General features: G+C 41.4%; 1 protein-coding gene across 1 annotated transcript in view; it reads right to left on the bottom strand.

Moving 5' to 3' along the window:
- LOC119729250 overlaps positions 1-23,095 on the bottom strand; it is a 191,710-nt gene that overhangs the window by 38,757 nt on the left and 129,858 nt on the right. The window contains exons 87-104 of the mRNA XM_038201843.1: positions 22,587-22,824; positions 21,648-21,828; positions 20,868-21,114; positions 19,496-19,616; positions 18,920-19,098; positions 17,850-18,009; positions 16,502-16,726; positions 15,810-15,898; positions 14,811-14,928; positions 12,950-13,140; positions 11,414-11,612; positions 9,950-10,056; positions 8,997-9,177; positions 7,015-7,719; positions 5,446-5,715; positions 4,542-4,814; positions 2,427-2,717; positions 635-738 (exon numbers count right to left, since the gene is read on the bottom strand). Of these exons, the coding sequence (XP_038057771.1) occupies positions 635-738; positions 2,427-2,717; positions 4,542-4,814; positions 5,446-5,715; positions 7,015-7,719; positions 8,997-9,177; positions 9,950-10,056; positions 11,414-11,612; positions 12,950-13,140; positions 14,811-14,928; positions 15,810-15,898; positions 16,502-16,726; positions 17,850-18,009; positions 18,920-19,098; positions 19,496-19,616; positions 20,868-21,114; positions 21,648-21,828; positions 22,587-22,824 (3,879 nt within the window). The remainder of the gene's footprint in view (positions 1-634; positions 739-2,426; positions 2,718-4,541; positions 4,815-5,445; positions 5,716-7,014; positions 7,720-8,996; positions 9,178-9,949; positions 10,057-11,413; positions 11,613-12,949; positions 13,141-14,810; positions 14,929-15,809; positions 15,899-16,501; positions 16,727-17,849; positions 18,010-18,919; positions 19,099-19,495; positions 19,617-20,867; positions 21,115-21,647; positions 21,829-22,586; positions 22,825-23,095) is intronic.

Raw genomic sequence — 23,095 nt, 5'->3', positions numbered from 1 at the left:
TTGACTACGCTAGTCGACTATATGGAACCAACCTACTGGGGCTGGTTGCATCGCTGGTAACCAATAGCCGTGCGCATTCATAACGCTAGCAAAGTAGCAGAGAGCCAGGATCCAGAAGTTTTGCGATGACATTTTGACCAGCGTTTGACTAGAGACGTTCGCACGTTGCTATCAGTCGCAGGTACATCACAATATCAACCACTAGTCGACTAATGGTCCTTGCCCGAACTTGGCCCAGAGCTTATCGTGCACTTGCACTTGTTTTTCTTAAAAAGTGTGTCACTGATTACTAAACGTTTGAGTTCAGCAGTGGTGATAAATGATTGGAACACCTTAAAAGTTGAGTTTCATGCACACTAGGTATAAAAAACACTTCACTTGTTTAAAAATCACTTCATGTCAAAATTAAATTGAAACTGGGCATATAGCTTCTGGAAGATTTGAGAATAACCAACCAGGCCCCCCCCCCCTCCCAAAAAGAGAGAGAAAGCAAAAAAAAAAGCCTTTTCATTACCCTCCTGAGTGTAGCTTACATGTAAGAGAATGGTCCAGCATGCAACCAAACCTTAATGGTAGGATGCCACATTTACATGTAAATACAGAAACACAATACACTGATCTCCTGATGACTTACCATGTCATAGAAAGGTCCAACACGCAGCCTACCCTCAACAGGTGGTGTGATATCCACAGAGAAGTAACTAGTGGAGGAGTTACACTGTCCTCCTTCGTTCATTCCTAGAAAGACAGGAGCATGAAAAAAACATGTTTTTTTCTGTGCAAAAAAAACAAAAACATAATTACACAAAAGAAATAAATGTTGATTTTCATTTTAGATAACCACTTTGGAGGATATGTATGCATGTAGAAGTACAGGGTGTCCTGAAAATAATGGTGCATGTAAACCCAGCCATTTTTACCCAATTTACAACCAGAATTTACTGCAAATGTTTACACGATCTTGTTTACAAAATACCGTTTATTTAATTAAGATTGCTTTTGTAAATCCAGAGATATGTTTGAATAACCGCAAAGCCAAAAAAAACATTCTGTGCCACTTTTAGGAAGTGAGTGCTTCAAAGATCACACAATGCCAGTATGGCTCTTTTGATAAGATTATCCCCATGGGTGTAAGACAAACGTTCCATTCTCACAACAATATAGGGTTTTGTTCTTATGTTAAAACAATTTAATAGTACAGACAGGTTCACTTCTTTAAAACGTCAATGGAAGAGTTCAATTAAACATAACTAAATATTGCACACACTACTTAAAAATGTTAAAATCACTAATAGTAAAGTGATTTGGTTTTAGACTAGGACTATACTGATTTTAACTACTTCACAGAAAGTGGCACAAAATGGGTTTCTTGGCTTTGCCGTTATTCAAAGATATCTTTGGATTTACAAAAGCAATCTCAATGAAACAAACGATATTCTCAAGCTAAATCTATTACCTTGAAGATGGTGTAAGCATTCGCAGAAAATTCTGGTTGTAAATTAGCGAAAATGGAGGGGTTTACATGAACTTTTTTTTTCAGGACGCCCTGTAAAATTAATGCATTGACCACACCTCATGGTCAGCGCTGGTCAATGGCCCCTATGTGGGAGGTTCCCCCCCCCCCCCCCCCCCCCCCGCATCCTGTTTTCAACTACACTCCCTCATGAGTCATGGCAACCGATAAATAATAATAATAATAATAACAGGATTTATAAAGCGCCATTCCATCTAGATCATGGCGCTAAAAGCAACACAAGATAATGAAAACAGACCTACATGTATTAACATGAAATTGGAAACAGGTGAGCTTTTAAGCATTTGGATGTTTGCTTGGATGTCTGGATGATGGGATGTTTGTCCGGGCTTAAACTTAGATTTTTTCAATCTTTTAAGCGATTGCGACCCTGGGCCCCTCCCCACGGGTCCTCTCTCCGACGTACATACGTACATACAGCGTATGTACGTGCATACATTCACGCCGGTATATGAATGCATTCACGCTCTCACACTGTGACTGCATCTGATATGGGAACTCCCAAGCTACACACAAATATGACTATAGAGGTCGCTGCTCATAATGGGTCTGTATGACAAAAAAGGCACAAATTTCGGGGCGGGCGCAAAAGGATCGCAGTAGGGGGACAACTTCTCATGGTAATCAATCGCTACATCCAGCTACTCTATGCATCCTACGAGCCACCAAAGATGGGTAACTGCCCAGTATTGTTATAATGTGCCATGAAATGGGTTGATATTGTTGAGGCAAGTGAGATCAGCTTCATTCTTAGACAATTTGCTTTCATTAGACAGAAGTTAAACAATGCCCTATGATGCACAGTCAATATGTCACAACTCAACCTCTCTCTAGTAGGTTCTCGCTCAAGCTACCCATCTACCCTGCACATAGAGTTACAATATTCACCCACCCACAACAGTGACATAGTAGGATCCTTCCTGCGTCAGATTCAGACCCTTGACCTCCACAAAGGTGTCTTTGCCTACAAAATGCATCGACCTCTCATGGAATGTAGTCTGGGCCTTCGTTGTCCCCAACAGCATATCCAGGCAGTCCATATCTTCAGGTGGGATGGAGGAAGTGGATGGTTCACCCAGACCAACGTAATACAGCAGGATGGGGAAGGTGGATTGAAATTTAGCCCACATGAGTTGAACCTCAGAGACAGAGTTTACATACTCTGGCACTTCCACCTCACTTCCTAAACAGATGTAAAAACCAATAATAGAGAAATTTAAAGCTGGTGTGCATTATTACCAGATACACAAAAAATATCATAAGCTTACCCACTGGATGCTGGAAACAAATTAAAGCGTGAACTAGAGAAATCAAGTTCCCAGTTTGGGAAATGTTTTTTCTTCCTTTTTCAATGCAACATTTATTTCTACTCAGGCAACCACAAAGAAATATACAAACCATTCAGGGTGAGTTAAATAACATGTCCCTTTGGATAAGTCCTTCTCTCCCACAAAAATTGAAAATGTTACCAGCTTTTTCTCTTCAGCAAACAGTCGGTCTGGGTATTGAGCATAGTCAGTACGAGTTCTTAGTTTGGGAAATGTTTTTTTTTTTTCCTTTTTCAATGCAACATTTATATCTACTCAACCACAAAGAAATATACAAACCATTCTGGGTGAGTTAAATAACATGTCCCTTTGGACAAGTCCTTGTCTCCCACAAAAATTGAAAATGTTACCAGCTTTTTCTCTTCAGCAAACAGTCGGTCTGGATATTGACCGTAGTCAGTACGAGTTTCACTGATATTCAACCATGCATGAAAAGGATACTGGCCTTTCTTTGTGACTACCCAAAAACACTACCAACACAATGCTTCCTAATATTTTAAGGAGATAGTTATTTAATGGCCAGCACACTGCAAGACAGAACATTCCAAAGTAGCCCTATATGGTAAGGCCACAGTTTACAGCTGTCCAAAGGGCCTTGATGGTCAGAACGTTTTGTGGAACAGGTAGCATACAAAACACGATACGTCAATTTAAAGAACACTTTTCAGAGCTTATGGCAGCCTAACGCTCGGACAGTGCACAGAAATGTATGGACAAAATGGCACAAGCAAGAACCTGAACAAGGGGCGCCAAGGTTGCCAGATCTTACCCCCCTTGATTTTTTTCTAAGGGGGTACTTCAAGGACCAGGCGTAACGCATCGTGCCAAACACCCTGCATGGACTTCGCCAATGAATAACTGTTGAAATCCAAGCCCTCAGAAGAAGACAGATAGTCCGCAGAGCTATTGCAGACATGAGGACATGGGCACAACTATGCATTGATCTGAATGGCAGACAGGTGGAAGGTCGATCAGCAGGAGTGTCCAGTTCAATAAATGTAATTTCATTTAAATAACATCGTTTCTGTTATTCCTTTCATTTCTTTAATTGTCCAGAGGCCCATTGCTGCATACAATTGTGCTGATAGTAAGAGGCCTACAACATTGTGTTGGGCAGTCACTAAAGGCCAGTATCCTTTTCATACATGGCTGAAACTTGAACTGACTGTGGCCAATACCCAGATTGAATGTTTGCTGAAGAGAAAAAACTAGTAAAAAACCTTTCCAGTTTTTGTCGGAGACAAGGACTTATCCAAAGAGACATTTTTTTAACTCACCCTGTAAAGCATGTACATTCGCATGAGTGTAAGGTGTCGTTGGAGCGCGAATACGTTTGAATTTAACTTGTTTTGGTCTCCCAATCTAATGACCACCCCCAATAACTTTGGATCATTCAAAATACGCAGTGGATAAACTGGGAACCAGACTAGGTCTCCCTAACTCTCCTTTTCTGGCCATTGAAGGAGTACTTGAACACGGAGCCCAAATGCAAGTAAAGGTTCAGACAAATACAACCCAGCAACCGTCATGAGCTCCGTCATGTGTAACCTAAAAAGTGCTTACACTACCAACTTGTTCGAACAATGGTTAGTGAATGTCTGATGTTCGATGTCAATTTTACCCTCTGCTTAGATATCCCTAACATGACAGAAGAAAAGTCAAAACGGAGAATAACCTACCAAGCACTGTGCTGTCTATACCAACATTGATTCCTGTTGATGTCACCTCAGCTGTGGCAAAGCTAGCACTATATCCCCTGACTGTTACGTAATATGTTGAGTCTCGTGCCATGAGGTTGAGGTTACTGAAAGTGACTGTTGTGTTCTGTCCAACATAAGTGAAGGGCACCTCGTTGTCTCTGGTCTTAGGGTAGCGACGGTCAGTTCCAACTGCAGCCTCGTAGTAATCCACAGTTTGCTCTGTGATGTGGTCTTTGGTGACTTTAGCATTTCCTGAAGGGGATTCATGGCAATGAATGTAGGGAATTCAAGTCAAAAGTCAAAAGTCTATAAAGCACTATACAGTTGAAGACTGCTACAATGCACATCACTGTACACAACATCCTCTTTGGCTTTCAAATTTGAGGTACAGATATCCCAAACATTTCAGAATTTTTGTCCATTTTGTCTGACACAAAATGCTTCTCAACTAATTTGGACGTCAATAATGCTTGAAACTTTCGACCCCCAAACCACCCTCCCCCGTCTGGATCAGCGCCTAGGTAGTTTAATTATTTCTGTTCTAGTTTTTTTTTTCAAACTACTAGTGACGTGGGTTCGAGCCCGCCGGCGGACACTTGTGCTCTTAAGCAAGGCACTTAACCATTATTGCTTCGTCCTTCGGATGGGACGTAAAGCCGTAGGTCCCGTGTGTTGTATAATACACGTAAAAGAACCCAGTGACACTTATCGCTAAGAGAAGGGGTTTGCCCCGGTGTTTCTGGCCTCCTGTATAAACCCCCACGTGGAGTATTTAGGAGAACAACCAACCAAGAACCAAGAACCAAGAAAAAATCTGGTTGACTTTAGCTTAAAATTTAAACCCTAACAGCAGACTGTCTACCTTCAATCTGTCAACACATACCTGTGTGATGGATAGTTTCTTTAATCGGCATCCCTTGTCCAAAGCCCTTCCAGCTTGCTGATATCCTATCAGACTCCTTCTGGTAAGTCAAATCATAGCCAACTAGGAGGCCATCATAGACCTGGCCAGGTATCAAGGGATCACGCTTGACAGTGATTCCATCAGATCGGACTGTGACAGCCAGGCCCAGGGCGTTAGTAGCCCGCACCAGGGTGTAGTAGGTCTCACCATCGGTCATTCGAATGTCTGTGTTGGTGTCTGAGGTTCGCTCTAAGTCAAAAATAAATCCATGCAGACGCAGAAATTAAACTTAGATTTATGACCAGGAAGTTACGGCCTTAATTAAACAAGTACAAAGAAGTCAATAATATTTCCACCCACTGAACATCCATTTTCCTCTGAATGGCAAACTTCGTGTGACATAAAATGAAGTATTTTCAATCCAATGCATACTGATAATGAAGGAGTAAACAAATATGGCCTTAACCAGTTCGCGCCGGAGGCCATGTATACAAGCAAAAGTTTTCCGAGAGTCAGATTGGATGACTGAAAAACCTGCAACAACCGAGGCCGGAAAATATCTGTCGGCAAGCCACAGCCTCCGACCGAGGCCGGAAATGACTCTCTAGCCCCTGGGTGATGGCTTCGACCCACCTGGCATTGCAGTCGAGTGAATATTAAACCCGTGCCTCGGTCTGTTCTTGTCAAAATAAACCCAGCGTTAACTGGTTAAGACTTATTTTGTAAAGAGGGGCCGTATATTAAAGAGACATGGCTATATGGCTGCTTTGGGCAATAAATGCTAACACTTGACATCCAAAACTAAAAGATAATGCTTTAAAAATTAGAGTGGCCTGATATTTCATCCTAACCAAGGACTTTTTCAGAAGAAGTCCTTGCTGTTTTGCTTTTCCATGTATCTCATTTTCATTTTGATAATTCCCCACAAATGCCATTAAACACCTTTTTTTTCATTGTCTGAGAAATTACTAAGTTATTTGAAAAGTTGGTTACGGGTACCTGATTCCATAATGTGGAACCAGTTCCTGACATCAGCAGTCGGGTACCCGGGCACCCGGTTCCGATGCACACCCTTATTCTTTCATCACATTGATATAAAATTCCTTTATCAAAAATTACGTAATAGGGAGAGTCAGGTTGGCGTAGCGGTACTTTCCGCACCTTCCACAGCTGTGACCCGGGTTCGAATCCCGCCCGGGTCAATATGTGGATTGGGTTTTCAGTCCCTACCTGATTCCATGGGTTTTCCCCAGAACATTCGTCTGAGTTTTTTCCTCCCACCTCTAAAACTGTAATTTCTTCTCATTCACTTCTCTCTACAGGTTTCTTCAGGCTTTTGAGTTTACAGTGCCTAGGGCGCTATTTGGGGAATCCTTGGTTTCATTACCAAAAGCAATAAATAAAATAAAATAAAAAATAAAAAATAAAATATTAAAACAGCAAGTCATGGTAAAACAGCATGAGAGATAACATATTTGTTTACATGTATACTGAAATGGTCTTTAAGCAAAGAGCGATTTCAGTTCAATGGCAAAGTTGTGTTATTACCTAGAACATTGGTAAATGGTTGAATCTCCTGCCCGTCAATTCTGTAAATGGCCCATTCATACTTCTTCATTGGACACGGATCCCCGCTGAAATCCCAGGATGCACTCATCTCATGCAGCGAGGTCTGGAAGTCTGAGTCTTCCAAGTCTACATCGGTGACTCCATCTTTGACCTGGAATGGTCTGAGAAGTTGAAGTCCTGCACTGAACCGGCTGACATAGATGCCATTGGACACGGCGGTGCTGGTCAGACCGGCTTCGTTGTAGCCTCTCACTGTGGCGTAGACTCTACGGACACTGCTCAGATCAATGTTGGTAATGAGCACTGAAGTCTGGTCCTTGGACACCTCGTAGAAAGGTCTGATCTGAGACCCTCCTGGTATGGTGCCCAGGGCAACCTCATACTTGGTGATCATAGTGTCTTCGTCAGTGAACGGCTGCCATAGGATCTGCAGCTGGGTAAGCGATTCCAGACACTCTCCGTCCAAGCTCAAGCATTCCTCTTCGCTTGCACACTCCCATTCTGGTTGGTTCACAGGATCACTGAAATTGAAGCTATACACACCAGATAGCTCCACTACAAGGCCGTATGCTGGAGGTGTATCATCAATCTCAATAGGACCAGAGAATGCCATTGTGCTTTGGTTGACAGCATTGAAGGCCTCCACAGTGACATAGTAGACTCGGTTGTGAATCAAATTCAGATCTGCAAAGTACAAAATTATCCAATAACTGTCCGCTCACTCATTTGAGACATTACCATGAATAACAATTTGGGGATGGCTTATAATTACAGTTATGTCCCCCGTGCTATTTTCATCCCGAAAAAAAAAATTCCTTTTCTAAAGTGCTATTTTTCTTGCAATGCAAAAGTTGGTCACCTTTGAATGAGACATCAACCAAAGAAAAAAAATGGCTTATGTTTAGTCATTAAATTATAACTCTACCGAGAGTCAAAAATAACTATACAGCCAGTGACAACCAGCCAGAGCTATATTAAATTATTAGAGCGCTGGCTCGATATACAATGTGATGCCTGCTGGGCGCACCTATGTTTGTGCAATCTCTATGTAAAACCCAAAATCATGTACTGCTTTTGTACGGCTATTTGCATATCTACGTTTGTATTCTATACAGGCGCGTTAACTTGGCCCAGTGCAGGTTTTCACCCTTGACAGAATAACAACAAATGTTTAGTCATCCATGGCCACAGACACACAATCAACATGTCACTGGAATGAGGACACATTGGTGTTTCACATGATCTTTAACTTATTTCAAAATATTATTAGATTGTTTATAACTTGCATTCATAAATACCTAAGACCGTTTACGCATTCCTATTGGTCGAGAGCCCGTCACGTGGCCGGTCTTAAATGGATGATAAAGACATGGCTAGCTGGTCTTAAACACTTTTCCAGTGTCACATGAAATTTGGACTCCCATGAAATCCGGTGCCTTTTATGTTTTATTGGTTGAACGTTCAAATTCCCCACGTATGCATGTGCAAAACAACCAGTGAATCATTATTTCATAGTCCGATATTCACACTACACCAGCCTTTTGCGTTTTGCGTGACATCGCCCAGTACGCGCGACCATGGAGGTGGAATGCGCGACGCGCATGCAATTGTGGAGGGGCATTCCATATTATAGTCAGAAGGGTGTTTCGTAAAACATGAAGTAAAATTGTTGAACAAAATGGTTAACGTCTAGTTTTTGACTTGTTTTGATTTTTGGACCGAAAAGATTTGTTTTTTTTACCAAAAAGGTATTCGCCACGGGTAATTATCACCCATCCAGACTCAAACAGAGTGTTATAATACCTCCGAAACACACATTTATTCCCTTATTTACATCTGGCTTTCTTTTTTTTTGGATACACCCTGCAATTTGGAAAACTGTGATTAATGACATCACTTTCTTGGAGATACCCGCAGAAAGCGTCCATTCAAATGTTTGGTTTCAAGTGTCTGTTGCTCACTTGCTGTAACACTGTAGTGAGTGAGGTAGCCAGGCAGATCATCCGACTGGAACACGTCTTTTTGTCCCTGGGCCGTCCCAACCAGAAATACCACATGATCAACGCCAGACTCGGCATCCAAGAAACCAGTCCAACTACACAAGAGGGCGCTATTGGCATGGATGAAGGCCGGACACTGAACCTGAATGGTAATGGCAGACAGGAAAAGGACAGCCATTAGTTGGATGATGCATCGTTTAACAAGTCGTCATCTGGTGAGAAGGTACTTCCAACATTTCAGATGGATTGACTGCAATATGTGACCTGCTCCACCACAACAGAGGGTGTTAAATCATGCTGTGCATTATCATGTAATGGCCTGCTCAACATTGAGAGGGTGAAAGTCTCTTAAAATGTGATTTTCATTTTTTGTCATGAATGCATATCAATACCTAAAGTTTCAGAGTTCATTAACAAAAATGTTGATGTTGATGAATAAAGTGGTGAAAAACGACAATTTTGAGTGCATCGTGCCCAAATCTACAACAGAGCCAGCTACTTCAAAGTCTGTTTTCTCTGTTGTGTAATTTGAACTCCAAGGAAGTAATAAATATGCAAATGTGTCATATCTCCAGGATGGGAGGGGTATGGAGCTCTGTTATATACCAAATGAAAGCTTATATTGTGGGCTTTCCAACCATGTATATAACTCAATTGTTTTTGTGACATATAATCCATTCTTATTTGCTATGTAACTTTGTATTGATTACTGGGGGGGGGGGTCTGAATGGAGAAATCATGAAATATTCCAGTTAATGGGAAACGTTTATTCCCGGCAGTATCAACATATTATTATTATATATTATGTTAGTGCAAGACTTCTTAAATGTGAGACATCTTAATGTTAACTGTGAGATCCTGTATTACGCCGTGTTTTAATTGTCATAAGCAAGAGAGTAAAAAAAAATCCATACCTGTCCAACAGTAGGTGGAGTATTATCTACGGTCAAGCTGGTGGCATAGACAGTTCTCCTTAATCCAACACTGTTAACTGCTTGAACACTCAGAATATTAGGCACTCCTAGATCAAACGAAAATGTAATGAAATTAAAGTGCATAATATGGTAGTCATGTGTCTACAAAAGCATAATGACTGACAGCACAAGTCACACATTTATTACTTCACTTACTGCAATAGTATACCCAAGGAGTGTACTACCAAGTAAAAACTGGTGTCCATTGGGGCCCTGCATACATTACCAAATAGTAGATCCAATGAAATCATAGTATGATACAAGAAATCACATAATAACTACTACATCCCTCTTGCACGCACATCATACGTAATGAACACTCTTCGTTTTTATGGACCTCGTCTATGGAATGGACTCAGTCAGTCTATGAAATCGCAGTCCTCTGTTGGCCGTTTTAAAACCACTTTCAAGAACCATCTTATCTCCCAGTATATAGCATAGTTTGCTTTGTCTTTTGTTGGTTTTTCTACATTCATACCGTTTGCTTTAATTGTTCTTTCTTTTGCTTGCATCATCCATTTTATAAACTGTGTCGTTGTATCACTAGTATGTTTCGTATGTCCGTCTGTATAGTTTATTAAGTTTATGTCCACTTCGTTTGTTTCTCTGTTTCTGTTTTCATTGTTTTGTTGTGTTTTGTCTTTGAATTTAGTCTTCCTTTTTCAGTATTGTTTATATGTATATATATATATTTTGTGTTGTGTTTAAGGCATTCCGTTTATAAGCTTCGGCTTCTTGTGTAATGCCTCCACTTAGTAGTTTTCATGTAACAATTGTTTTGTTTTCTAAAGTGCTTATTCATGTGGAAATAAATGTTTCTGAAATGAAATGAAGAAGATAGGGTATTGCACACAACACAATAATTATACGTCATTGAAAACAAGATATGATAAGGTGGACTCAAAGAAACTATATGCATTCATCTAAAATTACACTATAAAGCATAAATAACTTGAATTTAGTAGGAAGAAAACCCCCAAAAAACCTTTGGGTAATAACAATGTATACATTCCCATCTGGCTCCAAATTGGAATGGGCTGTATTCACAAGTCAGCCATATTAAACTGAAAGCGAGGTAAAACGTTCATTTTGGAACTTGCGAAGAGACAAGAAAACAATGACATAAAGTAATTTACAAATTAATACCAGTCTGCTCTGATGAATAATTTGAAACTTGTGATTAAACATACCCTAATGTTTTAAGCCACATTTCAAAATAAATGAAAGTGAGGCGAGAATGCATAAATAGTCTGGCACCACCCCATTCAACAGTTCACAATTTATAAAATACATGCAGGGAACATGACCAAAACGGCTTCCTCATGAATAAGGTCCATGGCAACTACTTTTAGGATTCAAGCCAGCTGAATGATTTGACACCCAGCAAGAACTGTTGAATTATACCTATGTTTGCAGGAGTCATCAGCGCTGATGGAATGTAGGATTTATTAGTTGCGGTCACAGGGAAGACATCTCCACTCCCTGGATAGCTACCCATGGAGAAATAGGTAGTCATGATGTCACTTTCTCCTTCATTCACATCCCACATGGCATCGATGGAGTCTGTGTTAGACTGATACAGGTGAAGTCCACCGTCTAAGCTCTGGTAATAAAGCAAAAACAAACCATGGCTGAATGTGAACCTTGGACACTTTAATGTGTCTGTTTAGTCTGTAGATTTGCTACTTACCTGCAAGGGTGGATCCAGAACACAATTTTTTTTGGGGGGGCCCAAAAAAATTTTGGTCCCCCAAAAAGTGGGTCCAAAAAAATACGGTGAGAGGTTCCCGGCCCGCCTAAACAAAAGAAAATAGTTTTTTTGGGTGGGAGGGGGGGGGGGGCCATGGCCCGCATTGCCCCCCCCCCCCAATCCGCCCTTGCTTACCTGCACCCGATTTCATTAAACTCATCGTAACATACAATGCATCGCAGCACTGTGACGTGTCGTCTCCCTACGGCGTGTCGCAGCAGCGATGCGTCCTGCGATTCATTTCACAAAACAAGCCGCAAGTGTGACGCGCTGTAGGTGTATTTACAGCACAACACGATGACTGTTATATGTATTTATTCTATGCACATTAAAAGGTTGTCTGATATTCAGGGAAGAGTTGTCGGATCTCCTTTGAAAAGTTTTTTGTAACGTAAAACAAAAGGACGAACATATGATGCAGTAAAAAGAAAACAAGCTTGCAGTCGGGTGGTTAAAAGATACAATCCTTGTTTTAGGTGGTTTAGAGATACCAATAGTTGCAGGCCAAACGTATATTTTATTACTGAGGAATTAGTAAACTTTCAGAAACTGTGAAATTAATGAAAGAAGTGTTGCAGAGGGAAAGGGGTCTCAGAGAGATGACGGACTGATACACAAGTATCCCTAAATGGTCACAATGAGAAAAACGGGCCTCACACCATCGAGAGGGACTCTTGAATGAATTGCTTATGGCAGCTGGGCCCAATTTCATCTCTGCTTACATGTAAGCATGAAATTTGCTTAAGCACAAAAAAAACCTTGCTTAACATAATCATGTTATCAGCCAAAACTGCATGCGATGTACATTGCTTGTGACTGGTATTTAACTGTTGTTTACTTAGCATAACAATCGCATGGAGTTTTGGTGGGTAACCTGATTACATTAAGCAAACTTTCTGTGTGCTTAAGCAAATTTTATGCTTAAGCAGCTCTACGAAATTGGGCCCTGATGTTTATGCCAAGATGCTATGGGTTGGTGCATATTCGGATGAAAATAAGCCGAGTGAACTTTGCACAATACATGTGGTAAACTGTTCACTCAAGTGGTGTGTCCTTTGTGTAATAATGGGGCTCTTGTAAGTGGTGATGAAGCACCATCTACGCTGCTACATGGAGGACATACTCTGTACAAAAACTTAGAATGTTGTTGATTTTGGATTTCAGGCAGCCAGCCAACATAATCCACTCACCAGGCCTACGCTTGCATCATACTGGCCCAGGTCAGTGATCATAATCTCTGGTGGAGTGATGTCCACTGTGAAGCCATTGGAGGTGGATTCTAAGACATTGTCTGCATTGGTGATGGCTCGTAGTGTGCTGTAGTAAGACACTCCATGCTGGAGGGGCAGAGGGGACTGGGCCTTGCCTTTGCCTGCCAATCCTATATGTACAATCAAACAAAAGATGACACTGCGTGTCTCAGTACAGTGAAACGCCGCTATAACGAACACAGCTATAACAAACAATTGGCTATAATGAACATCCCCTTTCCCCGAACGTTCCCAAAATAGCAAATTCTATAGATTTTCCCGGCCAATTTCAACAAGTTCCATTCAATTTAACGCCTGGCTCATTCAATGTAGATTGAAATTGAAAGATCACACAGATCGTCATTCGACAATAAAAAAAAATCATTCAATTTCACGATCAGAGTATGCCATCACCTTTTAGCTTCGCTCTTCTCTGTAAAGGATGCATTCAAATTAAAAGAATCGCAATGTTCATTCAATTTCGTCTAAATCAGGAGTAGGGGGTTGATCGGGCATTTGTTTTCATTAATGGGTAAACATAGTTCAAATACTTTCGAGCATCTTTTAAGACATTCCTGCATATCTGTGTTCCAATAAAAGTTTGGGCTATCTCAGCATATATAATATCTTCAATCCGTATATGCAAACCTCTCTCTTAAATTTAGTGTTCCTGCAGACAAGATGGCGGCCCATGAAAATTACCGTAGGGTACAAAATGTGGATAGGGAGAGACTGATCGAGGCATAAAAGAACAACAACGCCGATTATCTAGAGCTAGCGGATACTCTGGGAATCAAAAGAGGGACTGCCAGACCCATCGTGGTCAATTATCTACGCGCTGGTCACTGTCAAAGGCTGCCCACAGGAGGGGCTCACAACACCAAGATGGACGATGATATGAGGCACGAGCTTCAACACCTGCTAGACTTGAACCCCTTCTAACTCTAAAGCAAACGAAAGAAGACCCAGAGCATACCCTCCCTGACAAGCCGCCTGTTTCTTCCAGCACTATTGCTCAAGCTCTGGATGGCATGTTGATGACCCCGAAGCTAGCAGAGGAGGTGCCTGAAGCAAGGAACTCCCAACGTGTACTTAACATGGTCGTTGAGTACAGACAGTGGTTTCTACACCATGGTGTGTTAGCCTACTGTGTCTTCATCGACGAGACAGGCTATGTTCGGATAAGACGTTTGTTCGGACAAGCCCTTCATGGAGCCCCAACTAGAAGAGTGTTCAACGTGGTCACAATTGCAAAGTAACTTTTGCAGTTTCTGGTGAGGTCGGACCAATACACCATCTTATCGAGAACAAGTTTTTCCCAGGATGAGCCGATCTTTCTAATCTACGATAACGACCGCCCACACGTGAATGCACAGCTGCCACCAGGTGCCCAACCGCTGACCCAACTAAAACAACTCCCTCTCTACTCATCATTCTGAAATATGACGGAAATGGTCCACTCTGCCTTCAAAGCTGGAGTCGAGAGAAACCTAGCCCTCCCAGAGGGGCTGCAAAGAGTGGACAGAGCCGAGTTTTGAACAAACCATCCCACCTTAACTTTTCCCGTCCAATATGTCTCAGTCTATGTTTTCATCTTACGTCGCAATGTACAAAGACTGCCAGTAGGATACACATTGTGTGCACATCAAACATCCTTCACAACTGAAATTACCACCTGTCAACCCTCCAGTGAGTTACGTGACAGGGACTCATGGAGATAAGCCTGTGCACCAGACATCTAGGTAACTACAAACATCCATCTCATCCAAGTAAGTAACAGGCAACACATTGGCAACCATACCTTGCACATCGTCATCACTGCCAGGCACTATTCCATCAGAGGTCATAGGTTGGATGTCCTCACCCCCAGGGGTAGTACCCACTGCCCATTCATAGTGAGAGATGCCATGCAATTGGCTCTGTGGTTAACAAATAAGAATATCACTCTTTTTATATAGATAATTCCACCATTGATGCATACTAATGATAACTCTGCAATTAGTAATTACAATTGTAATAGCAACATGTTTCTGAGCAAAATCAGTTTCAAGGACTAAAATCAACACAGAAAATTCACTTTGATGAAAATTCAGTTCAATATCGTGGAATCTGGCGACAAGAAATAAAAGCTTTTACTGGGGCGGAACTGCGGTGGTGTCACGCTCACGCGCATGCTGCACGCTTTCTTAAAACTATTAAATCTTGGGGGGACCGTTCATTTTCTCATGCTGGACCTATGTTATGGAAAAAACTTCCTCAAAATATTCGTGATAGTGCTACTTCCCATGAGTTTAAATGTGCTCTGAAGACCAACCTATTCCAAGCAGCATTTCATTAATCATCCAATTTGATTTCACTCTCATATGTACTGTTTCATATTCATGTATTTTCATTTGTGCGTACTTTTGTTCCCTGCTGTTTTTTGCTGTTCATGTTTATTTGTTTGTTTCTCTGCGCCTTGAGCATCTAATCAAGATGGATTTGGCGCATTATAAATGCTCTTTATTATTATTATTATTATTAAAGACGTGGCGCACACGCATTGTGGTATTCCTATTGGTCGAAAGACTCGAGCGAACCTTGTGCCACCGCAGAAATGGCTGCCGCCGGATTTGTCTATAGCTTAGATCACATAATGAGGAATCGAGGAGCTATACAATTGGCTTACATAACAATGTGCATAAAGCAACATGAAGTTGGGAACTATTCAAATACATAAATGAAAAAGGTATGGAACCAATTTCTTCACTAGACTTTAAAACTACACATAAAAAGTTCAGCCATAAGAGAAAGGTTGTACCTCAAAGTCATCAAACCAGATGGAGACTGTTGTTTTCTCGTGTTGTGCATCTATATCCTGTACCATACTTGGGCCATCAGTCACATAACCTAAAAAAAAATTGGCAGACGGAGTTATATACTGTACTCAAACAAAAATACCACGATTTTACAAGCTACTTTAGACTGTCATGCACTAACAGTCCAGTAAGGTATTTCATAATAATTTGAAAGTTTTGTTTTTTTGATGTCTGCAAATGTTGTATATTCCCTTTAAGCTACATGTATCTAAGTCATGACAATCAAAGTACACCGTGTTAGATTTTGAAAAGAGTTAATTAACATGTATTGGTTCAGAGAAACAATATGTTGGGACATTTCAAAAAACTAATTGGGTTTTTTTTAGGAACAATAGGAACACATTGGCACTTATGGGGTACCAAGAACAAAGGGCAGCAATATGGACAATGGTACCCCACAAGATCTGTCTTTAAAAATTGAAGTACCCCATAGCCCTAACGCTATGTGTTTTGAGATTTCTAAGGGGACAAAGGAGAACAAAAGAAGGGGATTAGGGTCGAACAAAAGAGGTACCCCATAAACCCCATATGCTAAGTGTACATGTGTTTGTGTGTTTGTCTGCCAGAGCTTCAAATTTAATAATGAAGCACTATTCTCGAGCTCTGAGAGTGAAAACAAATATCCACAACTAACCTGTCTGATCTTCCTCCACCACTCTGATTGGTGAGGAGCAAATGACGTCACTGAATGTTCCTGCGCCATTCTGACTCTTGACACACACGTAGTAGACAGGCTGACAATCCGCAGTGAATGCCTCATCACTGCATGTTGATGGGTCAGTAAGTTGGAGATTCAGGTCTGATAGGACACAGCTTCTCTTTGAGCCCAGGGAGGTGAAATGTTGGATGTCTTCAGAATCTAGAACAAAAATATCATTTATCAAAATATCAGACAAGTATCCTCATAATTCGCCACACAAGAATCGCAAGTCCTTCAGTTTCAAGTCACAAGCTATTGTACTGAGCTATGACAAAGGCATCTGTTTGTTTGTAGTTCATTTCCTGTTCAATACTCATGAATACTTGTAATGAACATTAGATGTGACATATGAAGGAATCAATTACAACTCTGTTTACTCTACGGGGCGAGTCAAAACAAAGGAAACCCAAACGGTGCCCCCTATTTTTAAACGAAGTTCTGCATGTAGTGCTTTCCAGATCTAGGATATGGGAAGCCCAATTAATAAGCTTTCTTTTAGTACAAAAATCATTCAAATTGCTCATGTACTTTCCAGTTATGGAATTTGGAACTCAAACACCATTTTTTTACCCTTGTCCGCAGATCACATTTAAGGTGCGTGATATTTCAGTAAAAATGCAACCATGATATCAGAACAATCCCATAAGGCTCCGGGTAGCCAAGTAGAAGGCAGGGCAAGACTATAAACTCTTGATATTATAGCATGTTATTTTAATGTTGGAAGCAATAGGTGTTTAAATAATGTTGTGATAAGTGCCGGTTAGCATGGTTATCAGAGTGTTCTGGTGTGCTTTTTGATATGTGAATAGTTTTTGTTTTGCTGAAATATCACTTACCTTTATTGTGATCCGCGGACAAGGTTAAAAAACGGTGTTTGTGTTTAAAAGTCTATAACTAGAAAAATATATGAGCGATTTGAATGACTCTTTCACTAAAAGAAAGCCTATTAACTGGGCTTTCTTATCTTAGATCTGGAAAGCGCTACATGCAGAACTTCTTTAAAATATAGTGGACGCCGTTTGGGTTTCCTTTGTTTTGACTGACCCTAAATGACGATCGTCACATCAATCACAAGGAAAACGTGACCATGAACAACTTTTGAGATACATCTTATCTTGTTTAACACACAATTAATTATCTCAAACAGACAGACTTAAAACAGTGTTCAATTAACATAAAGCTGATATATAACAGCTCATCGTCTCCAACTGGAGCAATTTTCAGCCGATATATCTAGCTTGTTGTTCACAAAGCTAGCTGTGCACCAAAACGTTATACTGACTTGGAGCAGTTCCCACAGCCACCCAGTAGCTCTTGATGCCACTCTGTCCATCGACAGCCAGCCAGGAGGCCTGGATGGTGCTGAGACTGTTCTGATACAAATATCCATTGATGACTTCTTCCACTTCTCCATCCAGATTGCCTCCACGGACATATCTCATCTTTAATCAAAATCAAATGGATCAAAATCGTTTACAAACTACAAAGACACATTAGTATGTAAGACTCTCGTCAAGCACAATGAAAATGATAATCATCACTTCCAAATGGTTGTCTCTTGTGTCCAGATTAATAACAAGGTTTTTCTGTCATGACAACTATTCATTGTGAGCTGTAGGCTTGTCACGTAGGCGACCAAAAGCTAATTAAAGTCATAATCTGCACAAGTCAGTTAGCTCTGACAGAACTCCCAATAGCAATGTGCATAAGTTTTTACACCAATATTCCAACATGTGAACAGCAAAAGTCAATGCGTCCAACATGTGTCCAGTGTCCTGACAATGTCCTGATGATACAACTGTCTCTTACTTCTATCAATAATTAAATAAATACAGTGTTCAAACTTGAAATCGGTTCCCCTTTAAGATAATGGCCAATCCATTTTTGTTGTAAATAATGAGAGTATTATTTGTTAAAAGACACTTCTCACTGAACCCAACACCTCCAGATACTCCCACTAATAACGTGGAGTGTCGTGGCCCCACGATCGTTGTCTGGAGCATTGAATTCATGGTCTGCGGGCAATTCTGCAGGTTGTGGGTTAGAGTCCAGCCTGCTGCTATGGTGTGTGTGCCCTTACACAAGGCACTTTGTCACTCATTGCTTCTCCCCATCCAGGAGTAAATGGGTGCCTGTGAGGGCAGAGATGGCTATTGTGGTTGATTTTAGCTGGTTTGCGCCAAAATGGCAGCATTGAGCTGTATACTCCCAAGGGAGCTGAGATGGAATTTGGAATGTTTCATTGGCCCAATGATCTGAGCAGGGTAATAATTATGCAGCGCCTTGAGCACCAATAATGGTGGAAACGTGCACTTTATAAATACACATTATTATTATCTTAACTCTACTCACCAAAGGAGGGCTAGGATCCACCTTGATACCACTGGTTTCATGAGAGGCAACTAGTTTGGCCTGATTCCGTGCCTTGACTCGCGTCACGTACAGGGCCCCTGGTTGCAGTGTCAGCCCATCTTGTACATGGGATCGAGCCATGATGTCAGTAATCAGTTCAAAGCTATTTGGATTTTTGTCTGAAAAGCATAACAAGAAAGAAAAAAGGGGGAAAATGCCATACCGTGTTACACCACGGATTCTCTACACAAGGATAAACGACTCATCTGAGCTTGTGAACAAAATGTACGGAACAGATTGTCTACATGCGTGATATGCCGCGTCTGTATACAAGAACGAATAGAACCCTATACAAATTTGACTGTGCAGTCATGCGTGCATGCGCATTTTACATATGCGCACTCACGACGCCGAGTGCCATATCACGCATGTAACCAGAAATTTGGGGAAGTCGTTTATCCTCGTGTAGAGGATCTGTGGTTACACCCACTCATCTTGCTGTAAAAACCAAAAAGGAGTAGTAGCTAGTATTTAATACTGCAATGTATTCACTGGATCTCAGAAAGCAGGACTTACCCATCGGGAAGATCTTGTGTTTGTTTCCTTCTTTCATCTCATAGATTGCCAACTCAAAGGACTCAATGCCAGACTCATCATCAAAGTAGTCCCAATGCACAGCAAGATGGTCAGAATGCGACTGGGGAGATGAAGGTAGAATGTAAAAGTAAAGTAAAGTCTGTCCCGAGCCTATATGGCCCATCAGGCCGGCGTTTGTCTCCGGTTTCCTTGGCATGAAACGACTGAGAATATTTCTATTCCCCTTGGACAGGATGCCAGTCCATCGCAGGTTACTCCCCAGCTAATGCTGGTACCCATTTATACTCCTGGGTGGAGAGAGGCAAGTGGGCCTTAAGTGCCTTGCCCAAGGACACAACGTATGGCCGGCAGCTGGATTCGAACCCCTGACCCTCTGATCATGAGTCACGAACCCTTACCGCTAGGCCACACTTCCCATAAATTACCTCAAACTTCAAAAATGTGCATTCAACAAAGGTTCCTATCTAATTTACCACCATCACTGCATGCGCTCACTGACAAAAGGTAGAGTCAATTGGTACAGGAAAGAAGTCTTAACTTGCAATTATGATTATGCAACGCACCTGCAAGTCAGTATCTTGACAAATCATCAAGGGTTTGGGTGTCAGCTCCACCAAGATCTCATTCACCACATAATTGAATTTTAAACCTAATCTAAACGATGATAGTCAGCATCTTTCACCACCTCCATCCCGTCTCTCAGAGTTCTCAACATTGGAGGAGTTAGGTCTACCAAGAACCCATTAATATGAGTATCAATATGATTCACACATTGACCTACCAGGTCACGTTGACTCACCTGGAAGTCAGCATCTTGACCCACCATCAGCCCATCTCCCAGAGTTCTCAGCATTGGGGAAGTCAGGTCTACCAAGCACCCATTCATTTGAGTATCAATGTGATTCACACCTGGACCTACATGATGATGTTGACTCACCTGGAAGTCAACATCCTGACCCACCACCAGCCCATCTCCTAGAGTTCTCAGCATTGGAGGAGTCAGGTCTACCAAGAACCCATTCATTTGAGTATCAATGTGATTCACATCTGGATCTACAAGGTCATGTTGACTCACCTGGAAGTCAGCATCTTGACCCACCACCAGCCCATCTCCAAGAGTTCTTAACATTGCAGGAGTCAGGTCTACCAAGAACCCATTCATTTGAGTATCAATGTGATTCACATCTGGACCTACAAGGTCAAGTTGACTCACCTGGAAGTCAGCATCTTGACCCACTACCAGCCCATCTCCAAGAGTTCTTAACATTGCAGGAGTCAGGTCTACCAAGAACCCATTCATTTGAGTATCAATGTGATTCACATCTGGACCTACATGGTCATGTTGACTCACCTGGAAGTCGGCATCTTGACCCACTACCAGCCCATCTCCAAGAGTTCTTAACATTGGAGGAGTCAGGTCTACCAAGAACCCATTCGTCGGAGTATCGATGTGATTCAGTGCCTGGTTGATGGTGCGTAGGTTGACATAGACCTGGTCCTTGTGATGGAGATGGAAGTGATGCCACTCAATGGAGGATGTCTCAATGCCCACTGCCTCCGTCTCATGGATGACTTCAAAGTCATTTGTGTGATTGGCACTACACAATGTGAATAAAATGAAATTATCAAAATGACAAATCCCTCATTTACCACTCAAAAACTAAATACCGTGGTGCTTACATAGGGCTTTATACCAAAGTCTCAAAGCGTTTCATAATTACCCCTGTTGAACCAGTCACGAGACCATTTTTCTGTAGCAAATTGCATTCAGCCCAATCCGGTCTTTACCTTGACAGTTACCCATTTAATTTATACTCCTTGGTGGAGAGAGGCAGTTCTAGTAAAGTGTCTTGCCCAAGAACACAAGCAACATGCATGTTCCCCATCAGGGTTGGAACACATGTACCATGGCACACGAGTCAGACACCCTAACCGTCAGACCACAGCACTCCAATCTGTTATATCGCAACTATCTTCTGCTAGAAGTGTATCTACACATCTATCGCATGGGTAGCCAGTTAAATTCAAACATTTCCCTCAAACAAAAAATAACTTTTTCATTCAATATCAAAGAGCAGCAGCTTTCTGTAACATCAACTGAAAGTCCAAATCATTTCAAGCTAATCTTCACCTTTCATCATGCTTGCGATAGACAGTAACCTGGTAGTCTTCAATACCAGACTCGGGATCAGAGAATCCTTGCCACTGAGCCTCCACTGTGGCTGGGCTTGAGGAGAAGTCTAGATCTGTAGGTCCAGGCAGCAGGCCGTCATAGACACTGCCTTGTATCGGTGGAGTCAGATCCACAGTCACTGAGGAGATAGAAGATACCAAAATATCAATATATGATCCAGATCACAATACCTAAGGAGACGTCCAAATCTGCAGGTCCTGGCAGTAAGCAATCGTAGACACTATCTTGTATCCGTGGAGTCTGATCCACAGTCACTGAGGAGATGAAAAGAGACATCAATATATGACCCATATGACTGATTATATTAATATGAAGACGATGGGCTGTGTCTGGAATAAGTGATTTGTTTGCAACTACGGCTATTCACAGTGTTGTGTCCATGTCAAAAAACCAAGCCTTAGCCACAAACTAAATGTTTCTGATACTGCCACACTAAGATCATATTTTTTGTGTGGGTTATTAAGTTCACCAATTTGTGCGAGAATAGAGGATTGAGATAAAAATCCTTTATGAGGATTATGATGATTGTGATTATGAAAATGAATATGTTAAAACCATATTACAGACACGTCCTTATATCAGCAGATTAACATTGGCAGTACACTGAAAAGGTAAATGATTGATAACATGTGAGAGTGGCAATTTTGATGATGACACTTTCTTAATATTTTGACAGCAATGGTGATAATGGTATAGTGATGACAATGAGAATGATTGTGATTTTAACGAAAATGATGGTGGTGATAATGATGAGTGGTAACAACGGCGACTGTGACAACAATGGCAAAGATAATGACAATGATGATTTAATAACAATGACAATAATTACAATTGTGACAATGGTCACAGTGACAATGTATTGACAATGACAATCACCTCCATCTGATGAAGCTGACACGTTGAGTTTATCATATCCACCATGGAAGGCTGTAAGTGTTGAGTAGTACATCTCCCCGTGCTGCAGGGTCACATAGCCAGAGCAGGCGCTGTGCTCTCGACGAGACACTTTGACAAAGTCTACCACGTTACTCAGGCCAGGCTGGGTCCCCACCGCCCACAGGTAGGAGAAGATTCCAGACTCAGGGTCATACCAATTGTGCCAATTGGCACAAATCTGAGCAACAAAGCAGGGAAATATCATGAAAATTAATTAGATTTAATCCACTAATCAAGTAAAACTTAGTATTCTTTTATAGCAGATACAGTACCTAATATTGAAATTTCAATTTCAAGTTCAAATCAATCACTCTCTAATTACACACTCCCTATGGCATTAGTCCGTGTCCTTGAGCTATGGGTGGATATGTGCACTCCATATCTGTACATTAGTATCATCACGGATCCTCTACACAAGGATAAACAACTTCCCCAAATTTCTGGTAAGA

The sequence above is a fragment of the Patiria miniata genome, unplaced genomic scaffold, assembly GCF_015706575.1.
Source record: "Patiria miniata isolate m_02_andy unplaced genomic scaffold, ASM1570657v1 HiC_scaffold_1, whole genome shotgun sequence".
NCBI classification, from domain to species: domain Eukaryota; kingdom Metazoa; phylum Echinodermata; class Asteroidea; order Valvatida; family Asterinidae; genus Patiria; species Patiria miniata.
This window is presented reverse-complemented; position numbering and strand designations above follow the sequence as displayed.